General features: G+C 40.7%; 1 protein-coding gene across 2 annotated transcripts in view; it reads left to right on the forward strand.

The window, feature by feature from the left end:
- The window catches only part of LOC142599146 (rapamycin-insensitive companion of mTOR-like), a 127,015-nt gene that overhangs the window by 23,269 nt on the left and 77,869 nt on the right, over positions 1-25,877 (forward strand). Inside the window, exons 3-6 of one of the 2 annotated variants that reach the window (XM_075738845.1) lie at positions 10,473-10,570; positions 15,798-15,862; positions 23,800-23,931; positions 25,650-25,713. In XM_075738845.1, coding sequence (XP_075594960.1) covers positions 10,473-10,570; positions 15,798-15,862; positions 23,800-23,931; positions 25,650-25,713 — 359 coding nt within the window. Of the gene's footprint in view, positions 1-10,472; positions 10,571-15,797; positions 15,863-23,799; positions 23,932-25,649; positions 25,714-25,877 lie in introns of those variants that run through there. The other variant, XM_075738846.1, reaches the window with a different exon arrangement.

The following is a 25,877-nucleotide window of genomic DNA, read 5'->3' on the forward strand; positions in this document are numbered from 1 at the left end:
TTCAGAGTATGGTTAGTAAAGAGTACATTCACTAAATCTTTGCAGCTAGAGAAGAGGAAGAATGCTGATAAAGATACGTAAGTGAGAAAGTGGGGGGAAATGGAGTAAAAAAAAACAACCCAAAACCCAACTAAGAAAGCCTACGTCTCAAAGAACAAAAAACCCTACTTACAGTTGTATTTTCTTAGTGATGTGACTGAATTTTACTGGTAGCACATACCTAAGAACTCTATAGTACTCTTGTTCTTATGCTTTTGTTGTATTCATCAGAGTATAGCAAGCTGCATCTCAACAGTGGCTTGAATAGGTTTGGATAAGTATTTATGAGGAAGTATCTTCACCCAAATTCTATTTGAATAGCAATATCCTTGGAATTAACATTGTTCATTAATAAATTAGTCTGAGTGATTGAGCCTTTATGAAAGTTTTTCTAAAAGGAGACATTTTGTTTCTAGAATAGGATGGTTCAATTGGAAGGGGCCTACAACAATCATGTAGTCCAACTGCCTGACCACTTCAGGGCTGACCAAAAGTTAAAGCATGTTATTAAGGGCATTGTCCAAATGCCTCTTAAACACTGACAGGCACGGGGCATCAACCACCTCTCTAGGAAGCCTGTTCCAGTGTTTGACCACTCAGTAAAGAAATGCTTCCTAATATCAAGTCTGAACCTCCCTGACATGACTTTGAGCCATTCCCACGTGTCCTGTTGCTGGATACCAAGGAGAAGAGCTTAGTACCTCCCTCTCCACTACCCCTCCTTGGGAAGCTGTAGAGAGCAAAAAAATTCTAAATTTACTGGTTTTGTTCTTCACTATCTAGACTTCTCTAAGGTCCTCGGTTTTGTCTGAGTGCTACTTACTGTTTTGGCCAGGTCTGACCATTTATTCAGGTAGCTGCTCCTGGAACGTTTCAGGAAACTACCTTTTTTTTTTAAATTATTTTTATTTTGTAGAAATTAAAGACACTTACTTGTCTGAGGTGTAAAATGAAAAGCACAAAGATTTTTTTAATTCCCTTTCAGTTGGAGAAATGGATAGTTTTCCAGTCACAACAGACATTTAAACTTTATTTTCTTGTTTATTTACAGAAGGATGTATATGCAAGTCTAGATGTACAGAGCTAAATATGAGGGATTAGAATTCTGCGTGTAATCCTGATATAAGACTTTCTTCTTATCTGAGGTTCTAGTGATTCCTGAATCCTACCTTGGATGTGCTGTCTTTTGTACTGCTTTCTAGTTAATAGACATTTTTGTAAATGTGAAGGGTAATTTCTACCTGACTGATGTAGAAAGAACAGTTCTTTTCCTTTCTTTGCTGACTGCCATGAGAGAGAGATGTGCTTTTTTCCATATTACTGAGCCACTTTCATCTATTCATAGCTTTCTTTAGCAGCAAGAGTGAAAATAATCTGAGTTCTTAGCCTTTATTTTTTTCTGTTTTCATGAACATGGGTTATTGGAGCTTCTCTGTTGCATTCAAAATAAAGTGCTTTATGTATGGTTCACCTATGGAAGCATAGGAATCAAACTAAATAAATCTCTAGGTACGTTCTGCAGAAATCACTGGTTTCAATAACCTGTACTTTTCAAGGGGGTGCTCTCAATTGTTAAACTTCAAAAACTCCACAATGTATTACAAATCTTTAATCTAAAATTTATGAGAATTATTTGACAAAACACGTCACATTATACCAGCACAAAGTATTTTGCACCTTACTGATTCAAGCGTGATAATAGAATTTTAACAGTGATCGTAGAGGATGTCTATCTGGCTTAGTATTCAGTATGTTTTTCAACATAAACTGCATAAATTTGATATTACAAATAAACAATTATTTCTATGTTTTCACCTTATAAATTGAGACATACTGTCAGTCTAAGCATATATTACTGTGTTTTTGAAAATCATAGGCTAAATGTAAGCTGTTCATGCACTAATTTTTTTGAATCTGGCAAAGTGGAGTTGATGTGTCAATATAAATAATTCAGGAGTGATCTGTGTCACGTAGTTTGCATTTTTTCTGTAGCTTTCTTCCATTGTTCCAAGAACCTGGTTGTTTTTCTTCTGTGCAGTTCCCACATTTTGAATTAGATGTAAATTAAGAATACTTCATGTTATGAGAGATTACATAATTGTCCTGATTTTTTTTTTCCTAGCAAGTTGATAATGGCAGGATATGCATTCTCATTGGTGTTTCATTTCATTGTTTAATGTGTTGATAAAAAGTGTTTTAGCAGACTGATTATCTGTCTTCTAGGCTTACATAGACACCTCTAACTGATTCCTAATGTTTCATTGCTTTTAATAACTGATAACTCATGACTATTTCAGTGGAAATGGAGAACAGTGCATTAATGATCCTAGTTGGTGTGTGTGTGTGTCACTTGTCTGTCTTCATTTTGGCAGCACGTAGTTTAGCAAGCCACTAAGAGCAGCTTTGCAATATACAGTTGCATAGCACTTATATTTAATAAAGATTTTTAAAGTATAAAGATGTATAGTAAGCTAAGCAGGATCATGTATTTATATTGTGATTCTTTCCTTCAGTAAGGGGAAAATATCTCTTGTGTTCTTAGTCAATTATTAAATGCTTAACTGTAGTGAATACAACTTCCTTTAAGAGAAATCTTTAGGCATATTTAGTCTTTTATTACACTTTTTGGCACTATGATTCTAGTAGGTGTGATAGCAGCTGCTAGTGCAGTCTCTCACTTGAGAGTTCACTTACTGTATGTACATTGGTTACTATGTTACAGCTACTGTCCTAGCATCTACCAAGTGATGCATATAAAATATACACTCCTCAGTTTAACTCATTGTGCCTGACTTCAGAGTTATTAAATTGTGTGTGCTAAAGCCTGCCATTCTTTTTGTTTGCTTTTTATTCACATGTGCGTAACAGAATAGTGAACACGCACGCTGCTAGTCTACTGAATGTGATCAAACGATGCTGCTAAATCTGTCAGGGGAAAGGAGTGGTCACTCTGTGCTAATAATAGCTATTGCTGCTCCTGTTTCATCCCTGCATTAGATGGAGCCCTAGCTGTTTTGCGTGGCTGGAGCTCTGTGGTGATATTTCTTTCTGGAGAATGGAATCTGTCAGAATGCATCATCATTCTCACTGGGGAAAAACAATGTCACTGTCCTGAAGGAGTGGGGAGAAAAAAAAAAAAAAAGTCAAGCCCTAAAGGGTCATGAGAGTTTAAAAACAAACAACAGCACAACTTTGAAGATTTTTAATATACATTCATCTATGAATTACTTTAAAGTGTAGAAAATCACAGAATTCTCAATGCTAGGGTTTTAAAAACTACAAATTTCACTGTGTGCTAAGGATTATTGTTATATGTACTGGATGTTATTCAGTGCAAACAGTTGTGAGTGAAGAACTGTGTTTGGTGTAATAAAAATACACAGAACAAATATCAGCTACTGCAAAGTGCTTGCTGTCCAAAAAGGAAGATGGATATACAGAAAATGAGACGGTAGTGATCAGCAAGTTAAGCTGTTGCAGAACACAAGTGGACTTGCTTGAAATTTTTGTATATATCAACAAGTTTTTAGATGAGATTTGAGACAAAGTGGCTTTGTATATGTTAATCGGGACAACTTGCCAGGTGTAAAAGTGCAGGTAAAAAAAAAAAAAAAGTCTGACTTTTATCTTATGAGTCTCTTCTGCTGTGTGTGGATTTTTGTATGACTTCAGTATTCATTTTAACTCAGTAACCAGCATAAAACTTACACAACCAAAAGAATTAAAAGTATTCTGCTGAATTAGTTAGTAGAACCATTTTAATGTGAAGTTGATGGGTGCCAGAGTAGTTTAAAGGATAGGGTGTATCGTATAGCGGGATAGGGTAGAGGTAAGGAAAGTAAGGGAGGGGGTTGTGCATCTTTTGGTAGAAGAAAGCTGTAAGATCAGCTCAGTCATTTTGCACAGATCCACCCTCAGAAGCACCATGGGAAAGAATGTGAAGATATTTGGTTATCATTATGGTCCAACTTGAGTCAGCATCTCAGTGATAAATGAGGTAAGTCAGGAAATAATAGACTATTGAGGGGGGTCTTAAAATTATAATGACTAGCTTCTCTTTTTTTTTTTTTTTTTTGTTGTTGTTTTCCTTCGGATAGAAAAGCAAGAACTTCTGAAGGGGTAAAGAGTAAGGGCTGGTTAATCAGAGCTAAGAAATCTTTGCAAGAATGGTCTGAACTGGGGTCGTAAAAAAAAAAAAAAAAGTCCTTGTTAACACCAACATGAGCTGTTAAGCTTGACAATGAAATGTTAAGACCATGATCCTATTACTACTTTTGGGAGATCAATCTCTGATTGTGTGCTGTATTTTTTCCATTTCTGCGTTACTCCGTGTTCCTCAATGCTATTGCATGAGATTTTGTGGCAGGAAGGTATGCGGTGCTGTAACTGATCTTTAAGAGAAAGCCACATGGCTTAGTTGGTAGAATCTAGAATGTAATTAGTCTCTTTTCAAGTCCATTTTAATGTAAGGGACAGAATAGCAAGAGACTACATCTCTATTTGTGAAGTCACGTTATCTTGTTTAAATTTTTACATCTGTAAAGCGTGAAGTTCTATTAGGCCTGCCTACCTTCCCTATTGACTTTATTTTTATTAAAAATGAGTCATGCTAGAATAACTGAGTAAATTTTCTACTTCTTTCTAATATATCATGCATTTCCAGGATAAGAGAAACAGGATAGCCTGTCTTTGCTTGAATTTAATATGTCACAATTGTTAACTTTTTTGAAGAGATTTTTTTTCAAGGTTTTTCTGAAATGTAAAACAAGACTTGAACTGACGAGATTTGATGGAAAAGACTTTTGTAATCTTAGTTCTTTCTGAGGTAGTATGCCATTAGAGAGTATTTATTTTTTTACTGTCTTGCTGATATTATCAAAGTGTGAGCCAGATTACTTACTGTATTCATATTATCCATTCAATAGTGGAAATGTCTGTCGTGTTCTCAATTTTCTCACAGTTGTAGATCTTGTACTGGAGTCCCTACTTTGCTTCAAATTATTATCTGCTAGTGAAGCCTCTGTGAAATACCTGGCTGTTCTGCTAAGCACTACAAAGATGGTTTTCCTCATACTTTTCTGTCTCTCTAGTAATGAGAGCTTTTCTCAGCAGAAAGAGGACAATGTGAGAAAAGTTGCTATAACTGCATTTTTTCATACACGTGTAGAGTAAAATGGGTTTAGTGCACATTTTAATTGTGCAGCCTTATTATAAAGGTGTGCTATTGCTACAGAATTGTTAACATGGGAAGTGACAACATCATCGCGTCCTGGTTTCTTCACATCCAAATTGACTGCCTTCCTGCACAGCACACCTTGCTTGCTTCCGAGTTACTGTCCACAGTATCAGGTAGCTGAATAGAAATGTTCATTGCCAATGACGTATAAGAGATTTCCTGGGTTAGTCTCATGGTCTTTCCTGCCCATATAGTGAGCTAGTTTCGTTAGAGGTTTACCTTGAGTATGTAACCATCTGCACTTTCAAAATTAAAACTTTAAAGCATATTTCCAGTCATTTTTGAAAGTTATTGTTGCTGTTTGTTCTTCAGGGAATTTAAGTAGAACATTCTGGAGAGCTCTAAGGCTGCTCACCTGGGATCTTTCTTGTGGCATGATGGGGATATATTACAGGTCCAAAAGTGGTGTGAGCCGGGGAAATTCCCACCCATAACCCATGGTAGGCCAAAGCGTAGAAATGAGCCAAACTGTATTTTCAGAGAAACCAGATAATGAGGAAGTTATTTTCCTCTCTTATTATGTTTCCTTGAAATTAGGTGTTATGATGTAAACTATTTGTAGTGTCACAACTATACCAACCTACTTCAGTGTTTCTCATTGGTGTTTTTTTGGTTTTTTTTGCTATTGCAAACCTCTAAAACTGAATTAAGCCCTGGAAAAGTAAACTATGCAGAGTAATCTTAAACTTGGGATGGATCCAGTAAGATTTTCATTGTCTAATTTCTGTGATCATATAAAAGACTTTTTTTAATTTTTATTTTTTTTTGCAGGGTGGAGGGGTCCAAACAGATGCATGCACATGTTCCAATTTAAATACAAAGTTATTGCATGTTTGGTTTCACTATGCATAGTGTTCTGCAATGCAGGGTAGCTCTGTCTTTACTTGTGGCTGTGTATCTGACAGTTGACTTCGCTTATTGCTGTGACCAAGGTTTGTGGAAGAGGATATTTCATACAAGCTCTTGATGATTGAGATTGATGCCTGTCTTGTGTTCCCAAAATCCCACTGACCTTTTGTCTGTAAAAAAGTCATAATTATATGTGGTGTAGCAGTAGCATGTCTGTACACGTGCTAAAGTCTGATTATAAGCAGTGCAGTCAATGCAATGGATTCATCTTACCCTTGAGTAGACACCTTGCAGCTAGTCAGGTTAATTGTTTCAGACTTCATTGGCTGATAGATGAGATATCCATTAACTACAATGGGAGCCAAGACATCTAGCACAGGTTTACACACCTGAATCCAGGTGCCTACCTGTAGGTGTCTTAATCTTTAAATATTGTCTTGTATTTCTTATGGTAGTGCAAGTACAGGCTCTTGTCTTTCCAAATATGTTGGTTGGTTGTTTTGTTGTTGTTGTGTGTTTGTTGTTTTTTTGGGTTTTTTTAAAGTTTTTAAACTATCAAAAGTTGATAACAAACTCAGCTTGGTTTGTAGAGAGGTGATGAGAAGGTCCTTTCTTTACATCTCTAATACTTTTTATTTTCTTTGTACAATGAAAAATATACAAATATCCTTTCAGGATGAACAAGGGAATATAAGGCTATATATATATTCCACAAATTCAACTGTAGCTGTTCATACTGTAGTAGGAAGCAAGTTTCTTTTACTGGAAGTTAGTATGGGACACCACACGCAAACCCCTTCTCTTTGCTGCTTTCCAGATGTCCACTGTTTGGATTCTTCAGGCTTTTTCTAAAGGCTTTATGTAATGCAATTTTTTTTTCTTTTTTGATAACGTAATACTTTTTAACAGTTCATATCTCCAGCACAGCCTTGGTATTTAATTTATTTCAAACTACAAGGGTGTTGATAGTGTTATAGTGCCTATCGCAGAATATAGTGTCTAATCCAAGACTGCACAAAAATCCTGCAGTCAAGCATCTCCCTTTGAAAACTGTCCTACTGCAATACCACTGTATACAGAGCTTACTGTAGTTTCCGTTACAGTAGCTCTGTGCATAGCTCTCTATGCCCAGCCCCACTCTGTGCTGCTTGTCCCACTGCTTCAACTCCCAGCCTTATTCCCAAAGGCAAGGCAATATTGTCTCTTTTCATCATGTCTGGTAGTCCTTTTCCATTTCCTAACAAAATGCAGGATCATCAACTGATGTCTGAATCCTGGTGGTTTGTTGTTTTTTTTGTTTTGTTGGGTTTTTGTTGGTAGGTTTTTTTTTTCTGGGATGATTGGACCCTTAAGAAGAAAGGAGAAGTTCCTAGTCCCCCTGCTTACCTTGTACTTCACTTCCAGTGTCACTGAAAAGTCCCAACCCTCTAGTAAGTTTAGAGTGATTGTGGACAGAGATTAATATGGAGAGCAGAAGAGAGTCCTGTCTTCCCAAAACCTCACCGACCCTTTGTCTGAAGGGAAAAAAGAAATCATGTGGTGTGGTAGTAATATGCTATCTTTTTATTTCTGTCTTTAAGTTTACTTCTTGCCTTTAAATTACAAGGGGGTTAAGAATAAAGCTATTCAGTTATGAGATGCTAGCATCGTGCTAGCCTCACAAGGTTCTCATGGGGGCCTTCAACCACTCTGATGTTTGCTAGAAAGGCAACACAGCTAGGCACGCACAGTCCAGGAGGTTCCTGCAGAGCATTGATGATAAGTTTTTGACACAGGTGGTGGAGGAGCCCATGAGGAGAGGTGTGCTGCTGGACCTTGTACTTAACAAAGGAGGACTGGTTGGGGATGTGAAGGGTGGGGGCAGCCAACATGGAATTCACCAAGGGGAAATCATGCCTGACCAATCTGATAGCCTTCTATGATGACATGACTGGCTGGGTGGATGAGGGGAGAGCAGTGGATGTTGTCTACCTTGACTTCAGCAATGCTTTTGACACCATCTCCCATAACATCCTCATAGGTAAGCTTAGGAAGTGTGGGTCGAATGAGTGGACAGTGAGGTGGATTGAGAACTGGCTGAATGGCAGGGCTCAGAGGGTTGTGATAAGCGCCGCAGAGTCTAGTTGGAGGCCTGTAGCTAGCGGTGTTCCCCAGGGGTCAGTACTGGGTCCAGTCTTGTTCAACATATTCATCAGTAACCGGGACGAGGGGACAGAGTGTACTCTCAGCAAATTTGCTGATGATACAAAACTGGGATTAGTGGCTGACACACCAGAAGACTGCGCTGCCATTCAAGTGTAGGGTCCTGCACCTATGGAGGAATAACCCCACGCACCAGTACAGGTTAGGGGTTGACCTGCTGGGAAGCAGCACTGCAGAGAAGGACCTGGGAGTCCTGGTGGACAACAAGTTAAGCATGAACCAGCAATGTGCCCTCGTGGACAGGAGGGCCAATGGTATCCTGGGGTGCATTAAGAAGAGTGTGGCCAGCAGGTTGAGGGAGGTTATCCTCCCCCTCTACTCTGCCCTGGTGAGGCCACATCTGGAGTACTGTGTCCAGTTCTGGGCTCCCCAGTTCAAGAAAGACAGGGAACTACTGGAGAGAGTCCAGTGGAGGGTTACAAGGATGATTAAGGGACTGGAGCATCTCTCTTATGAGGAAAGGCTGAGAGAGCTGGGTCTGTGTAGCCTGGAGAAGAGAAGACTGAGAGGGGATCTCATCAATGCTTATAAATATCTAAAGGGTGGATGTCTAGAGGATGGGGCCAGACTCTCTTCAGTGGTGCCCAGCGAACAGGCTGCTCAGAGAGGTTGTGGAGTCTCCTTCTCTGGAGATATTCAAAACCTGCCTGGACGTGATCCTGCTCTAGCAGGGGGGTTGGACTAGATGATCTCCAGAGGTCCCTACCATTCTGTGATTCTGTGATTGGAGTTTCAGACACTAAATGAATTTCTTTGTCAACTGTAAATTTAAGATATAGATCAAAATCTGCTTTAAAATTAGAGTCTCTCTACTCCATAGGCTTTAGTGTTTATTCTAGAGAACTCTAGCATAAATCAAATTGTGGTGGGTTGACCCTGGCTGGAGGCCAGGTGCCCACCAAAGCTGCTCAATCACTCCCCCTCCTCAACTGGACAGGGGAGAGAAAATATAATGAAAGGCTCATGGGTCGAGATAAGGACAGGGAGAGATCACTCAGCAATTACCATCACGGGCAAAACAGACTCAACTTAGAAAAAGAATTCATCTAATTTATTAGCAAGAAAACGGAGTACAGTAATGAGAAATAAAACCAAATCTTAATACACCTCCTCCCACCCCTCCCTTCTTCCTGGGCTCAACTTTACTCCCGAATTCTCTACCTACTCCTCTGAAGCTTCACAGGGGAATGGGGATTGTGGTCAGTTGATCACACATTGTTTCTGCTGCTCCTTCCTCCTCAGGGGGAGGACTCCTCTCATTCTTCCCCCGCTCCAGTGTGGGGTCCCTCCCATGGGAGACAGTCCCCCACGAACTTCTCCAACGTGAGTCTGGCTACAGTTCTTCACGAACTGCTCCAGCGTGGGTCTCTTCCACGAGGTGCAGTCCTTCAGGAACAGACTACTCCCACGTGGGTCCCCCACAGGGGTCACAAGTCCTGCCAGCAAACCTGCTCTGGCGTGGGCTCCTCTCTCCATGGGTCCACAGGTCCTGCCAGGAACTTGCTCCAGCACGGGCTTCCCACGGGGTCACAGCCCCCTTTGGGTGCCTCCACTTGCTCCAGCATGGAGTCCTCCATGGGCTGCAGGGGAATCTCTGCTCCCCATTATCCTCCATGGGCTGCAGGGGGACAGCCTGCCTCACCATGGTCTTCACCACGGCCTGCAGGGGAATCTCTGTTCCGGTGCCTGGAGCACCTCCTCCCCCTCCTTCTGCACTGACCTTGGTGTCTGCAGAGTTTCTTATATCTTCTCACTCCTCTCTCTGGCTGCAAAAAATACTGCTGCTTTTTTTTTTTTTTTTGTTCTTCTCCTTAAGTATGTTATCACAGAGACACTACCACCATTGCTGATTGGTTCAGCCTTGGCCAGCAGCAGGTCCATCTTGGAGCCGGCTGGCATTGGCCCTGTTGGACCTAGGGGAAGCATCTAGCAGCTTCTCACAGAAGCCACCCCTGTAGCGCCCCCAGTACCAAAACCTTGCTACGCAAACCCAAAACATAAATTGATGCTTCTTGAGGGAAAATGATCTGCATCCTTAATTAAGACCAGGAGAGTACCTGTTGTAGTGAGGAAACTGTATGTTGAATGCATGTTTTGATTTTTGATTTATTTTTTTTAAACTGTAATAACCTGTTTTCTTTTGCAGAACCCTGTGATAATATGAGAGAAATTCTCCAAAATGTGGCCAAGTTACAAGGCATTTCAAACATGAGAAAACTAGGTCACTTGAATAACTTTACTAAGGTAAGAGCTCAAATGGTGTCAGAACAAGGGATCATATGGGCAAAATATTTTGCATGTACTCTGTCAGGTGTTGACTGGGAGATTAATGAAACAGCTTAGTATCACGGAACAGTACTTGGAATCTGTGTACTGTGGGAGAGGAAAGGAGCAAATTAGGACAAGCAAACATGTGAATGCAGGGTTATGCTGAAGTTTGTCTTCATGTCCTGCTGGCTGAAGTTTTGTAGTATTTTAGTGCTTAGAAGCCTGAATTATATCTCAATTCATGGGTTAAGTTGCACAGCTAGAGCTAAATATTGGTTCCTGCTCCACAGAATTGAATCAAAAATGTGTAATGCCAGACTCTCTGGATGTTAACTGACAAATTATGGTGAGGGAGAGGACTGTATTGATGAGCATGATGTGCAGTGGTTTAGGCACTAATAGAATAGCAACTGTCAACTTTCATTGCAGGTTTCACAGTGAAAAAGATTTAAAGGGACGATTTCTAGAAATTGTCCGTATTGCTGTTTTTTGAGGTGCTTTTTCCAAATATAAGCTTCCAAATCATAGGAATGTGAAAGGTACTTGCCTGAAAGTGACAGATATGTTGGAAGTTGATGATGTGAGCTGACAGGAAGCAAGAATTAAAAACTTACTGTAGAATGAGAGATGGTAGTCTGAAGAAAGAGACCATGAAAGGTGTTAAGGAGGAGAGGAAGTATCTTTTCTTTTTTCTTTTTTTTTTTTTTTTTTTGGGTAGAGGAGGAGGAACAACACATGGAGAGCAGCAGAGAGGACTGATGGGATGTGAGCAGGTAGTTATGAAAGGGGTGTTTGTTGTAGCATACTGAATGGCTGTGGTTAGACCAGTGTTCCATTTGTCCAGGCAAGGGAAAAGTGCGTTGTAGTTAGTGAGCTAGGAGACATTGGAGCTTCAGTGTGAGTGTTACCCAAATGGATGGATTGATATGCAGAAGGAGCTGGTAAGTTGTACACCTTTCTGATAGAATGCCACAGATAGGGTGGCATACTTGAAGATGAAACCCAAGTTTTTGTGACAGAGGATGAATCCTGCAATCAGCAGTAGCCAAGAAACAAGTTAGTAGTGGGGAAAGTAAGGTTTAAATTGTTGTTGTTGATGAGCTGATAACAAATCATTGAGTAAGATAATCGGGAGGCTGCTTGACAGTTTTGAGACAATCTCAAGTGAAAGAATAAATGCTCAAGGGCAGGTTTGGGGAACCAATAGATACGAGAAGGACAAATGTGCATCATAAACTCCAAAGTAGGAGATTTTTCTTTGGGTCATTGCCTTATTACATCTGTCAGTCTATGTCAGACATCCACTACTGACAAAATACTGCTGCTGTTACTGAGATTCCAAACTGTATTTCAAAAAAGCTCATTTTTCTGCTAGAAAAGACTGATGTGTAGCTGTATTTCCTTTTTGTGCTGACCTGGAAACTTAAAAATGTAGGTGCTTCCAAATTCTCTAGTTGCCTTAAAGAGTTGGATTAGGTTTGCAGATGCATGATTCTAGTGAAAAGTCAATATTTGAAAGTATAGATCTTAAAACAGTGTTGATTTTACTACTACAGATGTTAAGCACCTAGAAATATGGTAAATTAATAAATATGTGTAATGTAATTAAAGGATGAACCAAATTTTTTTTTTACAGTTGATTTTGAAAAATTCAGTAATTATATAATTGAATATTTGAAGAATGTGTTCCTTATACTTACGTAGTGTTAAAATTGGAAAATACATACAAGAACACGAGGAAGGTTTTCATAAATTGAACTTAAGATTGGCAAGAAATTATGAATTTGTGAAAATCAACTTGCTAAAATTAAAAATTACTTTTAAAGACAGAGACTGTAGTTCATAACCTGATTTTGATACTAAATCAGAGTGACCCTGTATAAAGGAATCATCCAGCTCTGTTTAGCATTTGTTATATTTATCACTCTGGAATATCTGTTTTATAAATCTATAACTTGTACATTTGGTTTTGGAAGCTTCCTATTTTTGTTTGAACTGTAAATGCAGTTATGAAAATAGAATAAAAGTTGCAAATTGTATTGCCTCCTTTGTGGTTGGAACAGTTCTGTGGGTTGTTTTTTGGGTTTGTGTGTGTTGGATTTTTTTTTTTGTTTTGGTTGTGTGGTTGGTTTTTTTTCTTTTTTCCATTGCAGTGGTTAAGAATGAAAGCCTGGAACTTGGGGGAGATGGTTTTATTTCCTTTTTGCACTCTGGTCTTCTACCATGAGTTGATATAGTCTCAGTTCCTCCTTCGTGAGATGGGAGTGTGGGGAATATGGTGAGGTTTTGTGACATGTACCAGTCTAACCAGTTGCTCCCCACTGCCCCAAATTTTTCCTTCAAAGATTGGGCAACTCTCACATTTGGAAGAAATAATGTTCTGCTCTTTTGATCAGAGGAAACAAAATGTTTGTATTCATGTGGAAACAAGTAATGTAAGTTAACATGGATTTTCCATGACAGAGATCATGGTAGACATTAAGTTCTGTATTAATTCTGAGACATCTGAGGTATGTTAGGTTCAGATTTATTTCCTTGAAAGAGGACTAGATTTTTAAGGGGGGGTGTGTGTGAAGAGTATCCCCCTATTTATTAAGGAGAAGGAAAGCAATCACCCTTTAAAAAGTACTGAACTAGACTCCAGGATTTTATGCAGAAGTTAATAACTTTATATAAAATTGATTAAAATAATGGTGGTCAGCAGTCAACAGAATTTGTTACTTTATCTGCAAGAATGATACTGTAAGGCAGATATTTTGTTTGACATTTGCATGCCAAAGAGATGTAACTCCGTTTTCATTTGTCTTTCCCTTCAAGAGGAGTTTTAACTAGTGACATTCAAGTCTGCACAGTAACCACGGGTGCTGTGCAAAGTACGCTGTATACGTGATATTTTACAAAAACTTGCATTTCATTCATCAAATTTTTTTTTTCTTATTAGTAAAAATTTTAATGTTATGTTCTTGATGCTCTGGCTGTAGAACATGGGTTATTCTTGCTTAACAGGTGCTGTAGCATCTTAAGTTTTCTGCTCCAAGAAATTAGCATTCCCAGTTCTGATGATACTCAGGCTATGGAAAGTTATGTTTTGTTCTGAATTGGAGCTGTGGCTCATCGGCTGCTCATCACCTAATACCTGAAGCTCCAGTTTTGTGGGCAAAAAGGCTTGTGAGCTGCTCTATCACTGCCCTCATTCACTAGACAGGGGAGAAAAGGTATAACAAAAAGCTTGTGGGTCGAGATAAGGACAGGGAGAGATCACTCACTAATTATCATCACGGGCAAAACAGAGAAGAGGAATGAGAAATAAAATCAAATCTTAAAACACCTCCCCCCACCCCTCCCTTCTTCCCAGGCTCAACTTCACGCCCGGCTTCAACCTCCACCCCCCTCAGCGGCACAGGGGGACGGGGAATGGGGGTTATGGTCAGTTCATCACACGTTGTTTCTGCCGCTTCTTCCTCCTCGGGGGGAGGACTCCTCTCATCGTTCCCCCGCTCCAGCGTGGGGTCCCTCTCACGGGAGACAGTCCTTCACGGCCTTCTCCAACGTGAGTCTCCTCCACAGGGTGCAGACCTTCAGGAGCAGACTGCTCCAGCGTGAGGTCCCCCACGGGGTCACAAGTCCTGCCAGCAAACCTGCTCTGGCGTGGGCTCCTCTCTCTCCATGGGTCCACAGGTCCTGCCAGGAGCTTGCTCCAGTGCAGGCTTCCCATGGGGTTACAGCCTCCTTCGGGTGCCTCCACGTGCTCCGGCATGGGGTCCTCCACTCAATCTCTCCTCATAGGAGAGGTGTTCCAGCCTGCTGATCAACTTTGTGGCCCTCCTCTGGACTTGCTCCAACAAGTCCATGTCTTTCTTGTACTGAGGACTCCAGAGCTGAATGCAGTACTCCAGGCGGGGTCTCACGAGAGCAGAGTAGAGGGGCAGAATCGCCTCCCTCAACCTCCTGGTCATGCTTCCTTTGATGCAGCCCAGAAAGCCAGCCATATCCTGGGCTGCAAGCACACGTTGCTGACTCATGTCCGCTTTTTCCTCCACCGGTACCCCCAAGTCCTTCTCGGCAGGGCTGCTCTCAATCTCTTCATCCCTCAGCCTGTATTGATACTGGGGGTTGTCCCGACCCAGGTGCAGGACCTTGCGCTTGGCACAGAACACAAACATAGCACAGAGTTTGATATATTTTAATTTTAGAACAAGGGTGTTCACTAGTTGGCACAAACACTTCCTGAATTCCTCACTGAGGAGAAACTGTTAATACCACACTAGCTCAGAACTGAATGTAAAACTGAACCTCTTTTGAAAAGGACAAGGTGCAAAGTTTTTGGAAGTGCTTGGAAAAGTGCTTTGAGATTTAGATGTAATATTAAAGTATTTTATAATTTTTGCTAGGGATAGTAAATGAGATTACTAAGAATTTCTTTGCTGCTCTTGCAAAGGAGAACAGCATCAGCTCTTCTTGCAGAAGACTGTTTTTCTTTTCTCAAGAGGCTAAAGCTGGCATGCACTAGATGATTGCTCCTTTTGAAATTGGATTTTTACATAAAAAGTGTACTTGTAAATCTTCAGTCTTGTGCTCAAAATTGACAGATATGGTTGAAATGTTCAGAATTTGCAACAGTTTATTGGTGTCTTTCTGTCTGCCTAAATTCAACCTTTGCACTGATATTTTCAGAGGTACAAATTCCATGGAATCCATAGCAGGCCAGGCAGGCAGTCAGTTATGGGACACTTGGTGGTGCCTTTTTTCTAGGCCTGTGCTGCTGTGGCAAAACATGACAGTGGACCATCAGTGTCAATCTTTGCTTCAAAGCTCTCACCCAAGCCCTCTGTTTTGAATGCAGATGTGCTTTGACTTCAGTCGTCTTCATCTCTGCTCAGGTTACCGATTGCACAACTAATGGCTCTTCTGAAAAGAGCTTAAAGGCAGCAAGAGGAGCAATCTGGAGTTGAAAAATTGACCAGTAGGCAGCGTATGCATTTGTGCAAGCTTTTCTCTAGTATGAGAGGCCACAGGTTTGTGTCTGGCATATATAGGCATAGAATACTGACAGCAGAAATTCTCAGGGAAGTCTGAAGTTGGTAAGTTTCCCCTTGCCATGAATGAAATTCCTCATGTTTCTTTGAATGCATTGCCAGAAATCTTCAGTTTTACATAGTCATTTTTAAAGACTTAAGTAATAGATGTTTTCTTTTATTTTCAGCTTCTTTGTAATGCTGGCCATGCTGAAGAAAAGCTAGGTTTTACGTATGACAGCATCATAATATGGTAAGTAGTAAGGAGCACTAGAGCAATGCTAGGGTACTTTAATTGTTCTAGGTGCAATTAAATCAATTTTATTTGTACTTTTGAGGTAGTCTTTTGTAGTTCTAATGTTTGAAATTTTATAATGCAAATATATACACCGTAAAAATATTTTTAATGAGTAAAATCAAATACATTATATGTTTTCAGACAAAGAGAGGAAAAAACCCTCCAAGTTAAAGTATGGATTTCTTTATTATATTCCTCATAAATGTAAAAAATACCTCAGTACTCGCAGAAAGCACTTATAGTAAAAATGTGCTCTTACAGAATTTAGAGTATACTCTTGATGTAGAACTAAGAATTAAAGATAAGCATTTTATGTTAATTTGGTGTGAATGTATATCTTCGTAGCATCACTTTCCTTGCTATTAAAACACCCTGTGTATGTACTTTCAAGGGGATTTTTCCTATATTTTGTTGCCATTTCTGACAGTCAAATGTAACTATGTGCTTATTTCCAGAACTTCTGTGGTTTTGCACAGACATTGGTAAATTTGTCCTGAGGCTCAGCATTGGTGGCAGAAACAATTAAGATCTAGTATTTCATATGATGAAGTACTCTTTCAATTTAGTTATCGGACCTAAGAAAGAAAGCTTAGAAAAGCTAGTCACTCTTTAAGTAAAAATTTGGGAAAACTTGTGTACTTCTTGTGGAAATATTGTAAGTTGTTTTCTTAAATAGAACTGATTTTCCTTGTTAGAGCTAAAAAAAATGTTAATAAGTGTTTTTGTGAATCTGTGTTTTGCTGTGAGCTTTAATAAGTTATTGTCTTCTGATCTTATTTATGTAATCTATAACAGTGTTTTATGATGGGACTAAACATCACTTATGAGTATAACTTCAAAATTCAGAATTCTTTACCAAATATTTGTAAATACAAGTCTTAAAAGGTTATAGAAATGCTATTGTTTGTTTTTATAGGAAAAAGTTTGCAGAAAGATCTATTAATCCAAACACAATTAAGGATATTGATAAGGAACAGATAAAACTGTTGTTGTCAGCAGACACAAGAAGAAAAATAGCCTTCTACTTAAAAAAAAAAAAAAAAGCCAAAAATGGTTTCTCAAAAAATTAAAGGCAGATAGCAGGAAAATTATCTTGGTTAGTGATGTTACTTTGGTTAGGCCAGTGATTCCTCTGTGTATGTACGAGACGCAAATTTTTTTACACATATATGTAGATTATTCTGCTATAGTGATAATTTTCAAGTTCAAGCATACAACCCAAATACTTAAATATTAACAACCATAACTGTGCTGGCTGGTGGTTCTTCAGAAATGTTTATAGAATGGATTGCTTTTATGAAATATAGACTTTTCAAGCAATTTAAAAAAAAAATTGCCCTACAGGGTTGTAGCCATTCTGCAGTAGTACTCTGCAGGTTATTTTGCTCTACAGCTACTCTGAGTAACTTGCAAATACTGAACTTTTTAATTAATTAATTTAGGAAATTATTCCTTTGGAAATAACATGCAAGTACTGTAATTTGCTCTGCTGATTTTCTCAACGTTATCTTAAACTCCATAGGGAAACCTTTTTGTTCTACAGAACAAACTTGGTTTTCTTTGGAAACAAGAAAAGTTATTTGGATGCAAAAAATATTGTGAGAGTTTTCTGCATTTGTGAAATATGAATGGCTAACCTTAAAGCATTAAACTATAAGGGAATCAGTGATTTCAGGAATAATTATAGATTTCCTATGAAGTTCTAGGTTTTGGGATCAGTAACCTTGATACAAGACACTTGTATTTAGTCTGCAATAATTGCAATTGTTCTCAAGTTAAAGATCTGTTTTTTAGAACTCATTCTCTTTTTAGTATTTTGTTAGTCCAGGTGCCTGATTATAGCTTCTTCCTGCTAGTAGATGGAGATAATAGTGACACATTGTGTTGTCATTTCCAGTGTAAATGAGTCTTGCTGGTTTCCAGGGCACCATACAATTGACAGCTGAGAGGAAGCCTTGAGCCATGAAGAAAATGGAGTGTTGGTAGGCCTCAAAAGTTTGAGGCCTTTTAGTAAGATGCTGTGAGAGGCTTTGGCCATAAAAGTAAAATTCAGAATTTTCACAGTTACCTGACTGGATCAAACAGAGATTTATCAAAACCATTATTATCCTTCTGTAGTGAGTAGATGAGATCCTTTAGAAAAGGTAAAAACAAACAAACAAAAAAAAACCTCTAATAGGTAATGAATGTTCTTTCTTATTCTGTCCTTTGTTAGTTCTTCCAGACTTCTTATCAGTCTGTGGTGGGTTGACTCTGGCTGGAGGCCAGGTGCCCACCAGAGCCACTCTATCACTCCCCCTCCTTAACTAGGCAGGAGAGAAAAGGTATAACGAAAGGCTCGTGGGCCGAGATAAGGACAGGGAGAGATCAGTCACGAATTATTGTCATGGGCAAAACAGACTGAACTTAGAAAAAAGAAAAAATTCATCTAATTTATTACCAAACAAAGCAGAGTAGGATAATGAGAAATAAAACCAAATCTTAAACCACCTCCCCCCCCTTCTTCCCGGGCTTAACTTCACTCCCGGTTTCTACTTACTCCCCTCTCAGCGGCACAGGGGGACAGGGAATAGGGATTGCGGTCAGTTGATCACACGTTGTTTCTGCCGCTCCTTCCTCCTCAGGGGGAGGACTCCTCACATTCTTCCCCTGCTCCAGCATGGGGTCCCTCTCACGGGAGACAGTCCTCCACCAACTTCTCCAATGTGAGTCCTTCCCACGGGCTACAGTTCTCTCCCACGGGGTGCAGACCTTCAGGAACAGACTGCTCCAGGATGGGTCCCCCACAAGGTCACAAGTCCTGCCAGCAAACCTGCTCTGGCGTGGGCTCCTCTCTCTCCATGGGTCCACAGGTCCTGCCAGGAGCTTGCTCCATGGGATCACAGGCCTCCTTCAGGTACCTCCACCTGCTCTAGCATGGGGTCCTCCATGGGCTGCAGGTAGAATCTCTACTCCTCATCATTCTTCCTCTATGGGCTGCAGGGGGGACAGCCTTCTTCACCACGGGCTGCAGGGGGATCTCTGCTTTGTTGCCTGGAGCACCTCCTCCCCCTCCTTCTGCACTGACCTTGGTGTCTGCAGAGTTTCTTACATCTTCTCACGCCTCTCTGGCTGCAAAAGCTCTCCCTAACTGGTTTTTTTCCCCTTCTTAAATATGCTATCACAGAGGCGCTGATTGGCTTGGCCTTGGCCAGCGGTGGGTCCGTCTTGGAGCCGGCTGGCATTGGCTCTGTCAGACACAGGGGAAGCTTCTAGCAGCTTCTCACAGAAGCCACCCCTGTAGCCCCCCCCGCTACCAAAACCTTGCCACACAAACCCAATATACATCCTTAATATTTATCAGCCTTAATGCTGTCTTAGGTTGTTCTTTTAATTTTTGCAGTGACACTTAAAATACTGGGGCAAGTAGTATTGCGCTTACTCCCTCCTACACAATCATGATATCTTTTTGGCTCTTTCAGCCACAGATGTATGTGGAGTGCACGTATCAAAATCATTTTCTTGATCCAATGGCTATTTTAGAATCATGTAGTATGGGTTTATAACACTTTTTTAATCTTGGTGTATGTTAACTCACATTTAACAATCTTGAATTTCCTTCACCATCTTGTGAACTGTGCATGCAGATGTTTTTTAAGTCCCCTTGAAGTTTCTCATAACCTCATCCTATTCTCATTAACATAAACAATGTTGCTCTCTGTATTCTCCCCCGTCCCATTCCTTTCTCCAAATCGTGAATAGTATATTGAATAGTGTCTACAAAAGGAGATTGTGAACCTAGTACTTAACTGGATAAAAATCAGGACAAAAATTGGCAGGATAAAAATCTTCCATTCACGTCCACTCTTGGAATTCATCTTTTCAGATTTTGATTTGTGAAACTACTTTTCATTACCCTATAACCTCTTTATATCCCTTAATACAATCTTCAGCGACACCTTATGTCTTTTTATACACTATTGTAATTGTCTCCATTCAAGTCTTACACAAACTGTATTCTGCTGATCTCTTGAGAAATCTTCTGGCTGCTTCACGTAACTAACCAGTTTTATTTTAAGGTAATTTTAAGATGATAAGCAGTCCTCTGGATGCACTTTGGAATCCTTTTTGTATAGACCTGTTTACTGCCTTTTCTTCATCTTGGCTGCTACCATTTATAATACAGTGCTAGCAAATATAAGCAGATCATTCACGTTAATGTTCTTTGCAAATACTTAGATATGAAGCTTGGTGGGCCAGTGACAGTGCTTATTGATGAATTTCCTCCAGTTCTTCCATCGTTTTCACTTCTTAGTCTAAATCATATTTAGTATAATAAAAAAGACTTTAGGATAGGAGTCTTCATACAGATCTCTAAAGCAATGACTTAAGAGAAATAAGCACTTTATTCATACTATTTGCTTCATTCCTTCTCCCTTTCCTTTTGGGTTATCTAGTAGGTCTCATTTATTTTTCAAGTTTTCTGCTTGTGGTACAGCTGAGAAGTCATAGAATCATACAATGGTTTGGGTTGGAAGGGACCTTAAAGATCATCTAGTTCCAACCCCCCTGCCATGGTCAGGGACACCCTCCACTAGACCAGGTTGCCCAAAGCCCCATCCACTTGGACATCGAGCCACTGACCACAACATTTTGAGTGCGACTGTCCAGCCAATTCGTCTAGCCAATTCCTCATCCACCAAGTGGTCCATCCGTCAAATCCACATCTATCTGAATTTGAGACAAGGATGTCATGCGGGACAGTGTCAAATGCTTTGCACAAGCCCAGGTAGTTGACGTCTGTCACTCTTCCCTTAACCACCAATGCTGTAACCCCATCATAGAAGGCCACCAAATTTATCAGGCACGATTTGCCCTTAGTGAAGCCGTGTTGGCTGTCACCAGTCACCTCCTTATTTTTCATGTGCCTGAGCATAGTCTCCAGGAGGGTCTGCTCTATGATTTTGCCAGGCACAGAGGTGAGACTGACTGGTCTGTAGTTCCCCGGGTCTTCCTTTTTTCCCTTTTTAAAAATGGGGGTTATGTTTCCCCTTTTCCAGTCAGTGGGAACTTCACCGGAGTGCCAGGACTTCTCAAATACGATGGAGAGTGGCCTGGCCACTTCATCCGCCAGTTCCCTCAGGACCCGCGGATGCATCTCATCAGGTCCCATGGACTTGTGCACCTTCAGGTTCCTTAGATATTCTCGAACCTGATCTTCTCCTACAGTGGGCGGTTCTTCATTCTCCCAGTCTTTTGCCTTTGCCTTCTGTGACCTGGGCAGTGTGGCTCAAGCGTTTGCCAGTGAAGACTGAGGCAAAGAAGTCGTTGAGTACCTCAGCCTTCTCCATATCCTGGGTTACCAGATCTGCTGTATCATTCTGGAGGGGACCCACATTTTCCCTCGTCCTCCTTTTATCGCTGATGTATGTCTAGAAGCTTTTCTTGTTGTCCTTGACATCCCTGGCCAGATTTAATTCTGTCTGGGCTTTAGCTTTCCTAACCTGATCCCTGGCTGCTCGGACAGTTTCTCTGTATTCCTCCCAGGCTACCTGCCCTTGCTTCTACCCTCTGTAGGATTCCTTTTTGTGTTTGACTTTGCCCAGGAGCTCCTTGTTCATGCATGGGGGCCTCTTGGTGGATTTGCCTGACTTCCTCTTTGTTGGGATGCATCTCTCCTGAGCTTGGAGGAGGTGACCCTTGAATATTAGCCAGCTGTCTTAGGCCCCTCTTCCTTCCAGGGCTTTGTCCCATGGTATTCTACCAAGCAGATCCCTCAAGAGGCCAAAGTCTGCTCTCCTGAAGTCCAGGGTAGTGAGCTTGCTGAGTGCTCTCCTCGCTGCCCTGAGGATCCTGAACTCCACCATTTCGTGGGCACTGCAGCCAAGGCTGCCCTTGAGCTTCACATTCCCCACCAGCCCCTCCTTATTGGTGAGAACAAGGTCCAGCATGGCACGTCTCCTCATCAGAACATGCAGACATATACAGACACACGTGCGTAGGTTTTCTACATATTTTTTTCTGCCTGCTGTAGCATATCTTAATTGGCTTTATAAGGTCAGGTTTCTCTTTTTGCTTGTTGTATGTGCTCTCAGGTTTTTGGAGTTCAGTCATTGACTGGTGGAGTATTTTTGTTTAGTTTTTGTTTTTAATGGCGAATTTTTTGTTCAGCCTTGTACACTTCTAAATGTCCAAAAAGGACCGTCCTGGTTTAGCCCCAGCTAGCAGCTGAGCACCACAAGGCTGCTCGCTCCCTCCTCCGCCCACAAGGGGATGGGGAGGAGAATGGGAAGACAAAGGTAAAACTTGTGGGTTGGCATAAGGATTTTACTGGACAGCAAAGGGAGAGGGAAATAACAACTACTTGTAACAGAATATACAAAGTGGGTGATACACAGTGTAATTTGCTCACCCCTGATGCCCAGCCCATCCCTGAGCAGCGACTCCTTCTACCCGGCCAGCCCCCTTTATGTACTGAGTATGACGTTAAAAGGAAGAGAATAATAATAATAATGATAAAAGAATATACAAAAGAAGTGATGCACAGCACAATTGCTCACTATTCGGAACTGATGTTAATTCCTGAACTGCGCGCCTCCTGGCCAGCTCCCCCAGTTATATACTGAGCATGATGTCATATGGAATATCTCTTTGGCCAGTTTGGGTCAGCTGTGTCCCCTCCCAGCTTCTTGGGCACTCCCAAGAAGCTGAAAAGTACTTGATTGCTTAGCAACAACTAAAATATTAGTGTGTTATCAACATTATTCTCATACTAAATCCAAAATGTAAGCACTGTACCAGCTGCTAGGAAGAAAATTTAACTCTCTCCAGCCAAAACCAGGGCAGTGAGATTGTGCAGAAAGATTTAGAAGATTTTGGCTTTGGAATAGCTGATTACCATGCATGACCATTCTAGAACAAGAAAAAAAAAATCAGTTTGTATAGGTTGAAATTCAGTTTCACTGGCTGAGGTGTTTACTTTCTTAGATGTCCACTAAAACAATCCTACTAAAATATGTGGCTGAGGGTTGGGGTTCTTTTGGTGTTTTGTGGTTTGGTTTTGGTTGGGTTTTTTTTTGGGGAGGGATGTTTTTTGGTGGGTTTTTTTTGGGGGGGGAGAGTGTTAGTGGGGTTTTCTGGGTGCTTTGTTTTGTTTTGTTTTGTTTTTTTTTCTTCTTGTGTAGTCAAGCAAGAGCAGCACATCTTTTGAGGGCCTAGCTAGTAAATTTAGGAAAATACATTATGATGACAGTTATATTTAGGAAAGCTTGCCTTGGTGCAAGCAAAATGCTTTCAAAATCTCTCTGAAGAGAAATACATTTTTGTTATATGTTGAAATTAAATCTGTAGAAATCTGTGATGTATGGGACTGCTGAAGTTATGACTTTCATATTTCATGTAAACATATTTCTGCTATAACATCTTTAGTGAGTGGTGCATATAATTAAGGTGCAAATTTGTCTCTGTTAGGTGTCAAGACATTGTTTTGAGGACTCATGCTTATGGATTGGCAGTCTAGCAGAGGAAGAAATACTCTCCACCTGTTAATTTTCTTGAAAATTGTAACTAATCCAGTATACCTTTTCAGGACTAATATTGTGCTCAGTTTTGTCAAATAACAGGTTGTATACAAGTCTTGGTCATATATCATTTCAGGGATGTACAAACTGTTCTTTAAAAAAAAAAAAATTATTTGTGGCTTTTTCAGATTAATATATTGTCCGCATATTTTGGCAGGGTGAAGGTTTGCCTTCTAGGCTGTACAAGTGAATATCTCAAAGACAGAAAATTAATGCAGAATATTTGTCTTTAAAACTCTTTATTTTAAATTAGTAGGTAGTAGCTGCACATCAGATTATGTAGTCTACCTGCTGCTAAATAATTGTTTGTTCCCCTTGTTTTCTTCATTGTAGTCTACGGTTAGCTTTACTAAATGAAGCAAAAGAGGTGCGAGCAGCAGGATTGCGAGCCCTCCGCTATCTCATTCGAGACTCCAGTATTCTCCAGAAGGTGCTAAAGTTGAAAGTGGATTACTTGATAGCCAGGTAATCTTCCCTTCCTTCCTTGTTGTAAAATGTACAGTTGTAAATCACTTGGTTTTTTTCATGGTTGAGACATGTGAGAAAAGGTGTTTTCATATCCTCTTACATTCTTGATATGTAGCTTTATAAAAGTATTTTTTTCTTCAATATGAATAATGTCCCCCTTTAAAAATACAGGGATAATACATCACACTAGCTAATACAAATAAAATGCTGTCCTAATGTGTAATGTACTATGAGTAAGAAAAAATTAGACAAGTTATAGATATTTTTGAATCATATACATCATAAATCATAAATTAGTCTGTGGTGGTGTTAGAAGGTTGAAACCTCAGTAATTTTCATGTTTTAGGTTGCTTTATGGGAGTTGTTACGATTCTTTGTATTATCATAGTGCTTTGGAGCCTCTAGTACAAAGTCAGGGGAAAAAAGTAGTTCATGCCCAAGAACTTGTAATCTAAGTATAACCCATGACACAACAGAATACCACCAAAGGGCAAACTAATAATGTTTGTCAATGTCCAAGTGGAGAACAGTGACGAGTGTCATTCCTCAGGGGTCGGTACTGGGACTGGCACTGTTTAACACCTTTGTCAGTGACACGGACAGTGGGATCAAGTGCACCCACAGCAAGTTTGCCGACGACACCAAGCTGTGTGGTGCGGTCGACACGCTGGAGGGAAGGGATGCCATCCAGAGGGACCTTGACAGGCTGGAGAGGTGGGCCCGTGCGAACTGCATGAAGTTCAACAAGGCCAAGTGCAAGGTCCTGCACCTGGGTCGGCGCAATCCCCAGCACGACTACAGGTTGGGAGAGGAATGGATTGAAAGCAGCCCCGAGGAGAAGGACTTGGGGGTATTGATTGATGAGAAGCTGAACATGAGCCGGCAGTGTGCGCTTGCAGCCCAGAAAGCCAACCTTGTCCTGGGCTGCATCAAAAGAGGCGTGACCAGCAGGTCGAGGGAGGTGATCCTGCCCCTCGACTCTGCTCTTGTGAGACCCCACCTGGAGTACTGCATCCAGCTCTGGGGCCTCCAGTACAAGGCAGACATGGAGCTGTTGGAGAGAGTCCAGAGGAGAGCCACGAAGCTGATCAGAGGGCTGGAGCACCTCTCCTATGAGGACAGGCTGAGAGAGTTGGGATTGTTCAGCCTGGAGAAAAGAAGGCTCCGGGGAGATCTAATTGCAGCCTTCCAGTACCTGAAGGGGGCCTACAGGCAAGATGGTGAGGGACTGTTTATGAGGGAGTGTAGTGACAGGACAAGGGGTAATGGGTTTAAGCTGAAGGAGGGTCGATTTAGATTAGATGTTAGGAAGAAATTCTTTACTGTGAGGGTGATGAGGCACTGGAACAGGTTGCCCAGAGAGGTTGTGGAGGCCCCCTCCCTGGAAGTGTTTAAGGCCAGGTTGAATGAGGCTTTGGTCAACCTGGTCTAGTGGAGGGTGTCCCTGCCCGTAGCAGGGGTGTTGGAACTAAATGATCTTTAAGGTCCCTTCCAACCCAAACCATTCTATGATTCTATGATAATGAGATAAGATCATTTAAAATGAAGCTAATTAATAGACCAATTGTAACGAGTATGCTGAAAGGCAGAATTTCAATAATCGGTCACAGTATTCTTCTGTTTATTCAACTGCATAAATATTAATGCGAGGTGTTAACAACGCTAACTTTCACCTTAACTGTTGTAAACAAAATGTGTTTTTTAACTTATTTTAGGTGTATTGACATACAGCAGAGTAATGAAGTAGAAAGGACGCAAGCACTCCGTTTAGTCAGAAAGGTAAAATCTATCTATATATGGTCTTATCAGCTATGCCAGTCAGCTGTACTGACTCCGTTTTCTCCATCAGCAGTTTTTTTCACAGTCTCTAATACCTTACCTTACTTTTATCATGTAAGAAGAAATTATATCTGATAATTCAAAAAAGAGGAGGAGGGGTAGTG

The sequence above is a fragment of the Balearica regulorum genome, chromosome W, assembly GCF_011004875.1.
Source record: "Balearica regulorum gibbericeps isolate bBalReg1 chromosome W, bBalReg1.pri, whole genome shotgun sequence".
Classification (NCBI taxonomy): domain Eukaryota; kingdom Metazoa; phylum Chordata; class Aves; order Gruiformes; family Gruidae; genus Balearica; species Balearica regulorum.